Source organism: Vombatus ursinus, unplaced genomic scaffold (assembly GCF_900497805.2).
Source record: "Vombatus ursinus unplaced genomic scaffold, bare-nosed wombat genome assembly UNPS02015205.1, whole genome shotgun sequence".
Taxonomy (NCBI): Eukaryota; Metazoa; Chordata; class Mammalia; order Diprotodontia; family Vombatidae; genus Vombatus; species Vombatus ursinus.
The window spans coordinates 130,228-146,586 of NW_020954983.1; the positions used below are offsets into that span (position 1 = coordinate 130,228).

General features: G+C 34.6%; 1 protein-coding gene across 7 annotated transcripts in view; it reads right to left on the reverse strand.

Annotated features, from left to right (window-relative positions):
• Positions 1 to 16,359, reverse strand: part of LOC114031664 (rho GTPase-activating protein 29-like) — a 125,401-nt gene that overhangs the window by 44,955 nt on the left and 64,087 nt on the right. For 6 of the 7 annotated variants that reach the window (XM_027846812.1, XM_027846814.1, XM_027846813.1 and 3 more), the window contains 2 exons: positions 13,953 to 14,093; positions 3,822 to 3,893 (listed from right to left, as the gene is read on the reverse strand). In XM_027846812.1, the coding sequence (XP_027702613.1) occupies positions 3,822 to 3,878 (57 nt within the window). In that variant the 5' untranslated portion in view covers positions 3,879 to 3,893; positions 13,953 to 14,093. Of the gene's footprint in view, positions 1 to 3,821; positions 3,894 to 13,952; positions 14,094 to 16,359 lie in introns of those variants that run through there. The other variant, XM_027846817.1, reaches the window with a different exon arrangement.

Here is a 16,359-nt window from a genome sequence, read left to right on the forward strand (position 1 = left end):
GTCCGAATTTGAACTCAGGTCCTCCTGACACCAAGGCTTGAGCACTATCCACTGCGCCACCCAGCTGCCCCCCTCATCCTCATCATTAACAAAAAAAAAGTCAAAATCACAAATCTTGATCTGTGGATAACTGAATTATGTTTCATTTTTGGGGGAAATTTTGTATTCATTTTAAACTTAAAGACAAAACAAGAAAAGACAAAAAAAGGACATTTCTATGTACACAGCGGATCATAAGAGAGGATTCAATAGAAAACAATAAATTTCTATTTCACGAAAACCTATATAATAAATATTACACATTGTTTTCAAAGCTACCCAGCTTTTCTTTGCTTCCTTCTAGGTTTTCTTTTGTTCTGCTGTGCACTTTTAACTTTTTTCTCTCTCCCTCCCCTCACAAACCCCCTGCCTTAAAGAAGGCTACAATTAAATGCAGATATATATACATATATACACAGATATCTATAAACACATACACTTCTGCATATATGAATGATGTCTTCCTACAAGGACATTTTAACTTGTTTTGGTTATACTGATTCTTCCACATGAAACATAAGCCATAGTTACTGTTAACTGAGAGTGAAGGTGTCACTTCAAATTGGCCTACTTGCCTAAAACACATTCTGACCTCCCCAACCTAAACAAACAACAGGCCACTCACACATAATTCAAGGTGGAAACAGTATTAATTTAATGCTAAGTTAAATGCTGAACTGACACCCTCCATGTTTCCCAGAAGCACAAAATTATTGCAGGGTTGGAAGAGACTTAAGATCCTGAAACCTTAAAGTATTACATAAAAGTGGTCAATGAGCTAGCTTTCCTCCTGCTTATAGTTATGTGAGTGAATTAGGGCATATTTTCCACACTTGCCAGCATAGATTTTCCTTCATCTCTCAAACAGAAATCAGAAACAGAAAGCTGAAAGGCATAACTAGGAGATAACATCTCCCCTAAACTAAGCTTCAACAAGGCCCAAGCTACGGCTTGACTTGACAACAAGAAAAGAAAAAGCACCCATGAGCATATCCTTAATTTAAAACCAGCACCTGAAAACTCAATTTCTATTTTTGGACACAGAAGCTCTGTTAAGCACCACAGAGTTTTTCTAATATTAGAATTTACAAATGTTTTGGAGTCTGCACTGGTGATTTCATCTATGTAAAGAAGTCCAAGTGAAGAAACTACTCTACCAATGCAGATCTTGCAACAGTTCTGAATTTCAACTCAGTCCTAACTAGGAGAGTGAGTCTGCTAGGGCACTGAGAGATTCAGTGATTTGCTGAGGGTCACAAAGCCAGTCTACGTGAGAGGAAGCACCTGAACCCAAACCTTCCAGACTCTGAAGTCAGCTCTCTATCCACTGTACCACACAGTCTCTTACAAAACACATATGTAGAGATTCTGAAGCAGGTTAAGGCCCAGATGATATTTTTAGTTAGTTTTTTAAAAGATCTTTTAGAGCTTAGATATTTCCTGTTATTTATCTTATCCTTGTGCTATCTGCATTATTATTATATTGCTAAGGAGATGTAATAAGAAGAGAATTTAACTCAATCAAGAGACTTTGATTTCCACTAATTCTGTCACCTGTAAGTCTAAATTCCCTGGCTATTATTTCCCTAGTAAAAGACTGGGATAGCATGTAGCCCTGACTATTAATCAAATGACAGGAAAACAATATAAAATGGACAACAAGCAACTCTGAAAACAAAAGGTGGTCATAGGAAAAAGAAAAAGGTCAAAGGAAAACAGGAGGTCCTGCTACTGCTCTTCTCTCACTCATACCACCTTCTGCTTTAGAGTTCTTTCAATCTTAAGTTGACTACCTTTTATTCTCAACTAAGACACCAGATGTGAAGACTGCTCTCATGCATATAATCTCTCAATTAAATTTCAGGAAAGAAAAGTGAAAAAAGAAAAGAAAAGAAACAGTAAAGATGCACGGTTTTTCAGATAAAAAGGAAAATGATGAAAATAGAAACTCTTCATTCTCTCAAAAACTGAGTGGAAGCCTAAGAAGAATGCTTCAAATAGAAGAGGAAAGTTACAGAAAGCATCAATTTAGCCCTGCCAACTAACAGTGCATCTCTAAGCAATAGGTCCTGTGGAGATGATTTATTACAATGAGCACACTGCTGAAGAATGTCAGAACACCAACCTATTATTTTATCATCGCTCAAACTGTGTTTCACCACTGTGACTCAGTGATCTCAATCATGCAATCCAAGATCACTGGAAAATTAACTCTTCACATTCATTAGCTGAGATCAGGGATTGGCATGGCCTGAGAGCCACCCTCCTACCTGTTTCTGTATGGCCTGTGAGCTAAGAAGGGTTTTTACATTTTCAAATACAGCATTATTTTAACACATAAAGACCATTCTTATCTTGGCAGCTGTAAAAAAAAAGGTCCCATGGGCCATAAACTATGATAAATGCACACTTCTCTTGGACATAGCTCACAAACTTGTAAAAACTCTGGCTTAGAATTGGTAAGACCAAGTCACAAATTGGTGAAAATTAGTCCTCATTTCATTTTAGATCATTGCTACATTCAAATATAGGGCAGCTAGGTGGTGCAGAATAGAGTGAAGGGCTAGGAGTCAGGAAGACATATCTTCTTGAGTTCAAATCTGGCCTCAGATACTTACTAGCTGTGTGACCCTGAGCAAGTCTCTTAACCCTGATAATTCAGTTTCCTCATCTGTAAAATGAGCTGGAAATAGCAAACCATTCCAGCATCTTTGTCAAGAAAACTTCAAATGGGGTCACAAAAAGTCACTCAATTGAAAAGACTGAACAACAATAATATTAAATGTGCTCTAAAATACACACAATTCTGTAGACTTCTCATTATAAATAAGCTGTACTACCTTATTTTAAGTTTTGTATATAGTTACACAGTGATCAAATGAAAAAATCAAATTTACCAACAGAGCAGCTATAAAAATGCTTTTAACTGTTACATTTAAATTAGTTAAATTCATGTCACACTTCAGAATCTATTTCAGATTTCAAGTTTCAATTTTTAAAATATACTTATTAGTTTCCTTTTAAAATTATACACAAGAAATATTTTACAAATTTCTCTATTTGCTCAAGTGTCAGTTGGAAGACAATGATTAATCTACAGCAATTTTTGTTTTAGTAAATTGGGGAGTAGGACTTCCCCTCCCTCTATCCCAAGGCATGGTTAAAGTGGAGTTTTAGGGAAGAATCCCACTGATAGCAGCTGAAGAGCTCTTAAGAATTGTTTGGTGATGGGAGAGACAACCTGTATGACATTTGAATTGAGACATTCTTAGCTATGCCTTTTGAATTGAACTGAAGAGGTCAAACATCTACTAAATTTAAGGCAGAGTGTCAGACACTGAGGAAACAGAGTTGAGAAATATTTAATAGGAATCTGCATTCTACATCTTATAAATCTCTAAGTCTCTAGGATCATCTGTAATGCCAAAAATTTCTTTTGATGGAAGGGTGATTGAGTTCGGTAAGAGCACATGTGAGAATTACTACTTTAAAAGTATGAAAAGATTGTTTGAAATTGCTGATAATAAAATAATATTTATATGAGTCTATGAAAAGGATTCATTGTGTCCACATTCTAATTAAAATCATAGTTCCTGAAACTAACTATAAAGCAAATCACCAAACCTAATCCTGTGTATACTTGCTTTAACTGTCAACATCTTAGTGACTTCAGTAAAAATGCTGAATTATGGTAAGACCGGCCAGATTAAAAGGTCAAGAAATTATTATACTGAAGAGCTTGCTAAACATAAAACTCTGTCCACAATTAAAAATCAGCTTACCTGATTTTTCAAAGACACAGTAAGTTCCAAAGACGAATTACTGCCTACATCTCCCATAAGGAAATCAAAATACTGGAATGGGAAGAAAAAGACAAAAATTATGACAGAGATTAGTTCTTGTAAAAAAAAATTCAAAAGTGTTCACTTTTAAAACAAATTAATAAAATATTATTAGTGATTCCCCACTCCCATCTCCTCCAAGAGAGGAAAAGCAGCACAATATGGTGGAAACAACACTGGACCTGGAGTCAGTGGGCCTGACTTCAAACTTGATGTCTCCTCTTTACCATCTTTGTGGACTTGGGTTAAATTATTTAGCCTCTTCAAGACTCATGTCCCTCATCTCTAAAACAGAGGGATTAAATTAAATGGCCTCTAAAGTACCTTCTGGGGGCAGCTAGGTGGCGTAGTGGATAGAGCATGGGCCTTGGATTCAGGAGGACCCGAGTTCGAATCCAGCCTCAGACACATAACATTTACTAGCTGTGTGAACCTGGGCAGGTCACTTAACCCCATTGCCTAACAAAAGCAAAAAATAAATAAATAAAGTACCTTCCGGTTCTAAATCCCATAAAACTGTCCAACATCATATAAAGTATTGGAGTATACATACCAAAACTTGGGAGAACACATTTGTCTCAAATGAACTACCTTCCTAGCAGTTCTAAGCCAATAATGAAGTAGTACAGGACATAGCTGTACAAAATCTATAATGTTATTTAATCCTTAGCTTAGGTATACAGTTTTTTGGGCACTGAAACAAACAATATTCTCACTCTGCCCTGGGTCTAAATTTCCTTAATGACAAATTTTTACTTAGATATTACCAAAGGTGAATGCCAATTTTTCAATAAGAAAATATTTCATTGAAAAAAATGTCTCTTATTTTCTTCATTAACGTCATTGAAGCCTACAGTTATGGAGGATACATTGAATAAGGGGACAATTCTTATTCGTCTTGTATATAGAAGTAGCTTATTTACTTTTTAACTGGTCACCAAATGATTTCATGAAACATGAAGATGATAGATGCAGAGATGCAGCTATAAGAAGAATTTGGCATGCAAAATGCTTATCACTTCTTCATTAAGAAAATATCTGTCGGACACATTGAGCCATCGACTGACAGATCTCATGGATAATTCTGCCATGTAAGAACAATCCATTCCTGGAAACATAGTGCAGAGGTCACACTAGAATTCTGCCACTAACACAGGACCTGCTTTGTGCTATTTCTTCTTATTCACTGTTCTCTTTCAAGACATGTTCTTCAAACGGCCAAATCATAAGGTGGAGTGTGATATGCCATGGGAAAAAGTTTTATATCTGGCTGGCATGCTGAATTCCTACACATGTATATGTGTATATGTATGTATATACATACCTATGCACACATGTGTATAGATGTTCAATTTTTCTCTTTTTGGTGAAGCAATAGGGGTTAAGTGACTTGCCCAGAGTCACACGAGCTAGTGAGTGTTATATGTCTGAGGCCACATTTGAACTCAGATCCTCCTGACTCCAGGGTCAGTGCTCTATCCACTGAGCTACCTAGCTGCCCCTAGATGTTCAATTTTTTCAAATGACTAATGATTATTTCTCTATTAAAGAAATACATATGCACATTTCTGTGCATATACACTAAATATACACACATGCATATGCACAGCGATTTAGTTCTTTAAATTTAAGGCAAAGACAATTATCCATAATTTAAATAATTAGGCATCATAGCTGGCCTTGAAGCCAAGAAGACTTGGATTCAAGAACTACCTCTGACACATGGACAACATTAGTCTGGGCAAGTTACCTCTCAGTTTAAGAAAACTATAGAGTTCAAGGCAGAGGAGGTTCCCTCACTTGGACATTTTCTATACTGATGAACTAGGCGGTCCAATTGTTGTCCTTATTCACAAAGTAAATAGTGTCTTGGCTAAGAGAATATATGAAAATTTTCTAAGTTTAAAATATCTATTATACCATTCTGAAAAATTTTGTGGTAATAAACTTGAAGCAGAATGGTACAATGGAAAAAAAATGAATGAGAACCAAGTTCAAATTCCAGTTTGCCACTACGTATCTATGTAACTTTGGCTAGGTCCTACAATCTGCTTAAGTTGCAGGGGCTCATCTACAAAACGAAGATCTGAACTAAAGATTTCATAACTTATGTGCTTGGAAGCTAAGAGAGACACAGGGAAGTATCATCAGTAGAGCGAATGAGAAATTCACTTTTTAAGAATTTTAAGATATATTAGATCTGAAATTACATTATAAAGCAGTAATCATCAAAACTATCTGCTACTAGCTAAGAAATAGAGTAGTGTATCAGTGGAATAGATTAGGTACACAAGACACAACAGTAAATAACCACAGCAACCTACTGTTTGATAAACCCAAAACCTCTGGGATAAGAACTCACTATATGACAAAAACTTCTGGAAAAGCTGGAAAACAATAAGGCACAAACTAGGTATAGACCAACATCTCACACTGTATACCAAGAAAGGGTCAAAATGGGTACCTGATTTAGACATAAAGGGTGATACCAAAAGCAAATTAGAAGAGCAAGTAATAGTCTACTTGTTAAATCTAAGGATAAGGGAAGAATTCATGACCAAACAAGAGATAGAGAGCATTACAAAATGTAAAATAGGTAATTTTTATTATATCAAATTAAAAAGCCTTTGCACAAACAAAACCAATGCAACCAAGATTAGATGGAAGGCAGAAAAGTGGGAAATAATCTTTACAGCAAGTGTCTCTGATAAAGGCCTCATTTCTCAAATATATGGAGAATTGAGTCAAATTTATAAGAAACAAGCCATACCTCAATTGATAAATGGTCAGAGGATATGAAAAGACAATTTTCAGATGAAGAAATTCAAGCTATCTATAGTCATATGAAGAAGTGCTCTAAATCACTTTTGATTAGAGAAATGCAAATTAAAACAAGTTTGACATGCCACCTCACACCTATCAGATTGGCTAATATGACAATAAAGGAAAATGATCAATGTTGAAGAGGATATGGGAAAATTGGGACAGTAATGTACTGTTGGTGGAGTTGTGAACTGATCCAGGCATTCTGGAGAGTAATTTGGAACTATGCCCGAAGGGCTATAAAACTGTGTGTATTGATCCAGCAATACCACTACTAGGTCTGTATCCCAAAAAGAGCATCAAAGAGTGGAAAGGGCCTACATGTGCAAAAATATTTTTAGCAGCCCTTTCCATGGTAGCAAAATACTGCAAACTAAAGGGATGCCCAGCAATTGGGGAATGACTGAACAAGTTGTGGTAATGGAATACTACTGTGCAATAAGAAATGATGAGCACACAGATTTCAGAAAAACCTGTTAAAACTTGTATGCATGGATACAAAGTGAAATGAGCAGAACCAGGAAAACATTGTACACAGTAACAGCAACACTGCGTGATGATTGACTTCTCAGCAACAGTAATTGTCTAAGACAATTACAAAGGACTCATGACAGAAATGCCATCCACATCAAATAAAGAACTAATGAGACACTTGACTCTTACCAGCTGTGTGACCCTGGGCAGGTCACTTACCCCCAATTGCCTCAAATCCCCCCCTAAAAAAAAAATGACAGACTCTGAATGCAGACTAAAGCAAACCTTTTCAATTTTTTTTCATGTTTTTTTTTCCTTTTGGTCTGTTTCTTCTTTCACAACAGTGACTAATATGGAAATATTTTACATAAATGCACATATATAATCTACATCAAATTGTTTACCATTTTAAGAAGAGGGGAAAAGAGAGAGGGAGAAAAATCTGGAACTCAAAATCTTACAAAAATGATGCTAAAAACCGTCTTTACATATAATTGGGAGAAAAATAAAATACAGTTAAAAAAGAAAAAGAGAATTATAGGAAAATTATATTTTAAAATAAAATGTAACAACTCATAAAAATTTTGAAAAATTCCAATTTTGCTGTCATTATCCAGAGATTTTTTTTTCTGCATTCAACATTGATTATATATAGCTTATTTTTAGCTTATTTCAAAAACTTACAAAAATACAGCCAAAGTAGAAATCGTAATATCTTGTCTCACTGCTTTCAGAAATCCACTGACAAGTTCATAGATTATTAAAAAGTAGAAGAGACCATGAAAGTCATTGATTCTAACAAGCCACTTGAGTGATGGGGAAGCTGTGGCCTAAAAAAGTTACAATCTGCCAAGATGATAAAGATAATGAGCAGGGCCAGTATTCAAATCCAGGTTACAGGTCCTCCAAACCCAAATCTAATGCTCTTTCTGTTATCTCACAATGCTGTGTGAAGGAAGGTCAACAAGAATACTTAAGTCAGAACACCTGTACTCCAGTAAAAGCTCTGCCACTAGCTGGTAAGGTAACTGAACCCCCTGGGACTGGTTTCCTCATCTATAAAAGAAAGCACCTGAACAAAATGATTTCTTATGTATCTTCAGCCACTACTTCCACTTCCACTATACACTATGGCTGCATCATGTCAGAATTTTTCTCCCCTCTCTTTTATGAATACTAGAAACTAAGCTGTAATTCTACAGAAAAGAACTGACCCTTGTCTTTTACTTCATTCTTCTTCATTTTCATGGATGCTTCAGTAACTATGACAAAGGCTTTTCCTTCATGTTCTTAAATGTCAATAGATATTTTTAAGAGACCCCTACAAACAAATTTTTTTTGGAGATCTTGAAATTATTTAAGGAAAAAAAAACCAAAGCAAAACAACATCATATGGAATTTTTGAGCTGGTATTAATTTATTAACTATTAACATAATTTATTACTATTAAATTAAACATTTATGTGAAATGAAATAAAGCAAATTTTTATCCAAGTGACATACATTTTACTAATGGGTTCCCATTATTTTGATTTTGCTTAAGGCTCTCACAAACATTTTTGCTGGGCACCTAAACAAAAGTTTTTAGTGGGTAATTAAAACAAAAGAGATTATTGGTCAGAGGCCAAATAAGAATTCCGTTGTGATAGGGAAATTTTTCATTAGTAAATTAACACAAGAAAAACAAATATGTAAATCAAGCACTTACTCTAGGTAGTTCTTTTCAAACTCAGGAGAAGAAAAACAAAAATAATTTTAAAACTGAATTTGAGACCATAGGTAGTATTACATATATGTATGGATATGTGTGTGTCTGACAGTGTATGTACATACATACATATGTGAAATATACTATTACTATCATGTGTTGTTTGTTCTTCATTCTTGAAGAGGACCAATGACATTAGAAAGGTGATATCATGACTTGCAAGTGAATTTGATTTAAGTGAGGCAGGGCTGTGTAAAGACACCAGCCTCACTCTCTCCTCTACAGCCATCTGGGTCTGGTGGAAAGATACAGATCAGGACAACTGGAGATAATCCCAGGTGCAGTGGGGAGATCTTGGGTTTTTTAAGCTAAGGTCTTTCCCAGATTTCAGTTTGTCTGAGGCAACACCCATTCATTATCACTTATAAATAAATAAATAATAGAATAGGCAAAGAAGAAACAAAGCTATCACTCTTTGCAGATGACATGATGATATACTTAGAGAATCCTAGAGAATCAAGTAAAAAACTACTTGAAACAATAAACAGCTTTAGCAAAGTTGCAGGCTATAAAATAAACCCACATAAATCATCGGCATTTCTATATATTACCAACAAAGCCTAACAGCAAGAGATACAAAGAGAAATTCCATTTAAACTTACTGTAGACATTATAAAATATTTAGGAGTCCCAAAACAAACCCAGGAACTGTATGAACACAATTACAAAACACTTTTCACACAACTAAAGTCAGATCTAAATAATTGGAAAAATATCAGTTGCTCATGGGTAGGCCAAGCTAATATAATAAAAATGACAATTCTACCTAAGCTAATTTACTTATTCAGTGCCATACCAATCAAACTACCAAAAAAGTTATTTTATAGAGTTAGAAAAAATAATAACAAGATTCAATTGGAAGAACAAAAGGTCCAGGATATCAAGGGAACTAATGAAAAGAAATGCAGGAGAAGGTGGCCTAGCAATTCCAGATCTTAAATTGTATTATCAATTATCAAAACTGCTTGGTACTGGCTAAGAAACAGAGTGGTGGATCAATGGAATAGGCTAAATATGCAAGACTCAGTAGTCAATGACTATAGTAATCTATTATTTGATAAACCCAAAGACCCCAGCTTCTGGGATAAGAACCCACTCTTTGACAAAAACTGCTGGGAAAACTGGAAAAGAGTATGGCAGAAACTAGGTGTAGATCAAAATCTCACACCATATACCAAAATATGCCAAATACCAAAATAAAGTCAAAATGGGTTCATGATTTAGATATAAAGGCTGATACTGTAAGCAAACTGGGAGAGCAAAGAATAGTTTACCCATCAGATTTATGGAGAACAGAAGAATTCAAGACCAAACAGGAGATAGACAGCATTACGAACAGCAAAATGAATAACTTTGATTACATTAAATTGAAAAGTTTTTGCACAAAGTCAATGCAACTAAGATTAGAAGGAAGGTTGAAAATTGGGAAAGAATCTTTACAACCAGTCTCTCTGATAAGGGCCTCATTTCTAAAATATATAGAGAATTAAGTCAAATTTATAAAAATATAAGTCATTCCCCAATTGATAAATGGTCAAAGGATATGAACAGGCAGTTCTCAGACAAAGAAATTAAAGCCATCTATAGTCATATGAAAAATGCTCTAAATCACTATTGATTAGAGAAATGCAAATCAAAACAACTCTGAGGTACCACATCACACCTATCAGATTGATCAACATGACAAAACAAGAAAATGATAAATGCTGGAGAAGATGTGGGAAAATTGGAACACTAATGCATCGTTGGTGGAGTTGTGAAATGATCCAACCATTTTGGAGAGCAATTTGGAAACTATGCCCAAAGGGCTATAAAAATGTGCATACCCTTTGTCCCAGCAATACCACTAGGGCTATATCCCAAAGAGATCATACAAATGGGAAAAGGACCCACGTGTACAAAAACATTCACAGCAGCTCTTTTTGTGGTGGCAAAGAATTGGAAATTGAGGTGATGCCCATCAATTAGGGAATGGCTGAAAAAGTTGTGGTATATGAATGTAATGGAATACTATTGTGCTATAAGAAATGATGAACAGGTTGACTTCAGAAAAACCTGGAAAGACCTGTATGGTCTGATGCTGAGTGAAGTGAGCAGAACCAAGAGAACGTTGTACACAATGACAGCCACGTTGTGTGATGACTAACATTGAAAAACTTAACCCTTCCCAGCAATACAAGAATCTAAGACACCTCCAAAGGCCTCGTGATGTAAAATGCTAACCACATCCAAAGAAAGAACTATGGAGTTTAAATGCAGATCGAAGTATAATATTTGCTATTTTTTTCTTCTGTTGAGTTTTGTTTCCTCTTTCTGTTGGTTCCTCCTATTGGTTCTAATTCTTACTTACAACATCACTAATCTGAAAATATGTTTAATAAGAATGTATATATGTAGCCTATATCAGATTATGTGCCATCTTGGTGGGGTGGTGGGGAGGAAGGGGGAAAAAATTTTGAGCTCAAAAGCATATGGAAGTGATTATTGATAAATCAAAATAAATTAAGAAAAAAAGAAAAAAGTAAGTAAATAAGCAAATGTAGCAGTATTTTTTTAACATTTTTAACACCTTCCCCTTTCACTCATTACTTAGATTCACTGCATATAATCAAATTATGCAATTAAACTTTTAAATATAGTTAAGCATCAGCTATAAGTGTTATAATATATTTACTTACTACTGATATACACATACGTATCTAGGTATGAAATCCTAAGCATATATTAAGAAACATGTCAAAGTTTGTAAATCCATTTCTCTAACATTTTATTTAACCCTCTTAGTTTATCAGCTATTAAGATTAAATCAGAGACAAATAGAAATCTGACAAATATAATATACTTTATGAGGCCTTTAAAAATTTCAATAGGCTAAAGAAATCTTTGCCTTTCAAACCCATACAGTGAGGCAAAAGAACAGCAACAATGACCCCAAAGAAAACATCCATGGGGGCAAATAAGAAATGTGAAAGGCTGTTATACCCAAAGATACAAATCTATCTACAAAGCAGCCTGGAAGAAACAGCTTTCTTCACATCTTGCTTTCTGGAATATGGGCATCAACCTTAAAACTTGCACACTCTTCCCCCAGGACATACTGACTAAACACAATAGCTACTAATAACAATGAACCATAGTCACTATTTCCAAGCATGGAAATTTTGTTATCTGTACACAAAAATTGCCCTATCAAAATGAAGTTTAATGGCGATTGTAAACAACCTATTGAAAAATATATATAGTGGTTAGGTAAAATTTTTAAATCTACACCAGCAATATATTAGCTATTATTTTTTCCTATCATAAACCAGCTTGGTTTTTCCGTGTTCCAGACCATAACTATATAAATATGTGTCTAAAGTTCATAAGATTAAAAAAAAGCAAATTCATTAGCTTCCTATTTATATTTCTATTCACAAGGACAGTATTTAAAATTATCTTATGCCTTCGATTATGGTGACCAACACTTACCCTCCAAATATTATCTTGTATTGATTTTCCAGACATCTACCTATACCTAAACATTTCCTTAAGGGCTTAATAAGCTCTTTAAGGGCGGGGATGATTTCTCTTTTGTCTTTGTACCCCTAGTGTCAAGGAAAACATCCAAATCCAGTTAATACTTTTATTTATTGAGATCTGAATTCAAGGGATAGGATCTAATTCAACCAATGCATGCTTTGCATTGCAATCAAACAAGCATTTATAAAGTAGTAAAAGTAAAACAGAATTCCAAATACTGAAAGTGTACTCATTATTCTTCTTAGTCATAGATATTAGCTTCACATATATGCATGAGAGCTCCTAAAAAAATTGTCTATATTTCTGATACCAGGAAGTCACTAATAATGTCAGCCAACAAGGAAGTTAAATTATTCATTATATATATTATATTTATAGTCAGAACCTATAGTAGTTACAAAGTAGGATAGCACAAAGCTGACATTATCAAGGCCCTAATAATGCTCTTTCAAACCACATAAGGTAACCTCAATAAATAGTGAATGTTGCATGAGCATTAAACAAATATTCAAGATTCTACTCCCCCCACCCTCCATTTTATCTGTCTTAAGTACCCACAGTCAATTACCTGACACATACTACTATATACAGTGGTTTCTTGCTTCATTAATAACATGTGATACATAATATATAATTTAAAAATTCCAAAGCTCTTAATGCATTTTCATCAAAAGAATATCTTTTCCAATGGAAAATATTGTATAGCCAAAAAAAAAAAAAATCACATACAATTTTAAAATGCTTAATGTATCCCTGCCCCAAGTTTTTCACCACTCTAATCCGTTCTAAATTCTGTTGACAAAGTAATTTTTCTTCAGTGTAATGGTTCAGATCCCCCAGGAACTTCCTTTTGCCTCTAGAATCAAATATCAACTCTTCTCCCTTCACTCTAAGGTGCACACATGAAGTCCACCTGCAGGCACTGTGCCTCCTCCCTGGCCATACTCCATGGCTGGAATGAGCTTTCCTTACTTCTGCCTCTTTAAGAGGCTCTTCAAGCACCATCTTCCGCAAGAAGCTTTTCCTGATTCCACCCAACTGCCAGTGCCCTCCCTTCCAAAATATTTGGAATTTATTTGTATTTATTCATTTTCTACTTAGACTGCAAATGTTCCTGGGGTATGTATCTCCTATTAGAATGTGAGCTCCTTGAAAGTTGGGACAATTTTATTTTTTTATTTGTATTCCTACTGGCACACTGTAGGGGCTTTAACAAATATGCTCTGATTGTCTGTGAGTTGATTTTTACTGTTTGTTTCCATGCAAAGAAGCTTAAATTATAAGAGCAAAGTCCTCCATTTTACTTCATTTCAGGCAGATACTTTTAGTATTTAAGAACATCAAGGATTATGTTATTTAGACATTTAGTATTACTGGCAGTTTTCTTATATAGTCTTCTGAGAAGATTATTATTAATTGCATCATGAAGCAAAAACAAAAACGTGCATATTTTCCATTTTCCCAGACAATAATGAGTCTCTTACCTTTCCGTTTTGCAATAACTACTCCTGTAGCACTAATATTAGCTGAGTTGAGGATCTGGTGTTTGTTTATTATGGCCTGAAGAATTCTCAGCAGCTCTCCAAGACATTCATGAACTACATTATACAGACAAGCTTGACTTTCTGAAAAAGAAATATATTTGCTATGATATGAAGGAAAAAAAATGAGTAAAAACATGCTTTTTTCTGAAGTTTAAATTACATACATTAAATGAGGAAAGGTATTTGAATGCATATTGAAGATGAAACTTTGGTCTCTTGAAAAATCAGACCAAACACTTGACACTTACTAGCTGTGTGACCCTGGGCAAGTCACTTAACCCCAATTGCCTTAAAAAAACAAACAAACTATCTTTTAATTGCCAAATCTAATAGCCTTTTCTCAATCCTTCTGCTTCTTGATTTGCTTGTAGCATGGCACTGTGTTGACTACCATTTCCTCCTAAAATACTCTCCTCTGGGGTTTTGGCGACACAGCTTCTCTGGTCCTCTTCCTGCCTATCTGACTGCTCCTTCTCAATCCCCTTTGCTGGGTCATCATCCATATTATGCCTAACTTTGGGTATTCCCTAAGGATCTTTCTTGAGGCTTCTTCTCATTCTATACACTCTTAGCAATGCCATCAACTCAGATGGGTTTAATTATTTTTATGCTATTTACTCCCAGATCTACATATCTACCTCTAATGCCATTACACTATACAGCATCCACAGTGATTAAAGACTTTGCATGGTATTCTACACATAATCATTATGTAATATTTACTGAACTGATTTCAGGGTAGTTATGTATCAAAAAAAGATGTAATTCTTTCATAGGGAGGGACATATATGTAGTGGTCTTTATGAACATGTATATAAAAGACCTATACATTAAGAGCCAAAATTATCCTGCCTCAGAAGCCCTGATTCACCATTCCTTAGCCTGTTTTAATTCCCTCCTAAACCCTCCCCACCAGCAGCACCAATAGAATGCAATTTTGAGGGCAGGGACTACTTAGTTTTTGCCTTTGTACACAGAGTACCAAGCAAAGTGCCTGGCATACATTAGGTGCTTCATAAATATTTGTTATAGATATACTCTTAAAAATGAAATGAAACAAGCTATGGAGCTATTCATTGATAGAAATTTGAAGAGTTTACAGATTTGAAAATAGATCTAAAAATGTAACTTTTTCTCAAGTATTTTAAAAGGTCATTAGAAAACATGAACAAAAGTGTTTGTCAAAAGGGGCAATAATTTTAACCTACTAATAAACTGGAGAAATGTATAAATTCACAAGCTATTCAGAGCTGAATGATTATCTACATAAAATATATTATAGCACAAGCCCTTTTTCATAAAAGCTGTAAGTAAATATAATTATAGTATTAGTCACTCAGAAAATACTAAGGGGTAAAATACCTCTTAATAGTCAAAACTCACCCATATTTTCAATTCAATTAAATATTTATCAAGCATCTATTGAATTATAAAATTATCCTCAGAGTCCATGTCAGAGTCTGTGCACAAGTGATATCACTAGAATGAAATTCTTCAGTAATAAATTTCTTTTGGAAGCTATCCAAAGAAAAGAATCATTTAATATCTCTGAGGCTATTTCTTCACCTGTACAATGTGGATAACATTTGTACTACAAACCTCACAGGGTTGTTCTGAGTTTCAAATAAAGGACTATTTATATACACATGTATTTTTAAAATATATACATGAAGTTATATTATAATCCTCAGGTCAGACTTTCCTACAACAAAGTCCACTGTAGAATAAATTTAAAAGATGCAATGATGCATTAAAATTCAATTGAGTTTCAATTTCATTTCTACACACAAACAAATCTTCATACTACAAAATCTGTTGTTCAATTGTTTCACTAGGGTCTGACTCTTGGTGATCCCATTTGGGGTTTTCTTGAAAAAAGATACCAGAGTGTTTTCCCATTTCCTTCTCCAGTTCATTTTAAAAATGAGGAAATTGAGGCACACAGGGTTTAGTGACTTGACCAGGGTCACATAGCTAGGAAGTATCTGCAGTTGGATTTGAACTGGAGTCTTCCTAACTCCAGGCTTGGCATGCTATCTACTGCACCACCTAGCTATGCCACTACAAAATCTACAGAATAGTATATTAAAAGATTTGAGTTTTATTAAAAAGTCCTTCACCATTTGAATTACAATTCAGTTGTTTTCAATTAAGAAAAATTAAAATCTCATTTTTTCAAAGTTCTTTGTGTATTTAATTTCCTTGTAAGATGGAAATCTAAGTTTCAATTTTTTTTATTTCACTACTGAAGCAATTAATTTTTTTGTTTTATTCAGCTTATCAAGTAAAAACAGATTAGTCAGTTCTATTTTCTGGTTCTCAGGAGCTAATACACAACGCCCCAGTG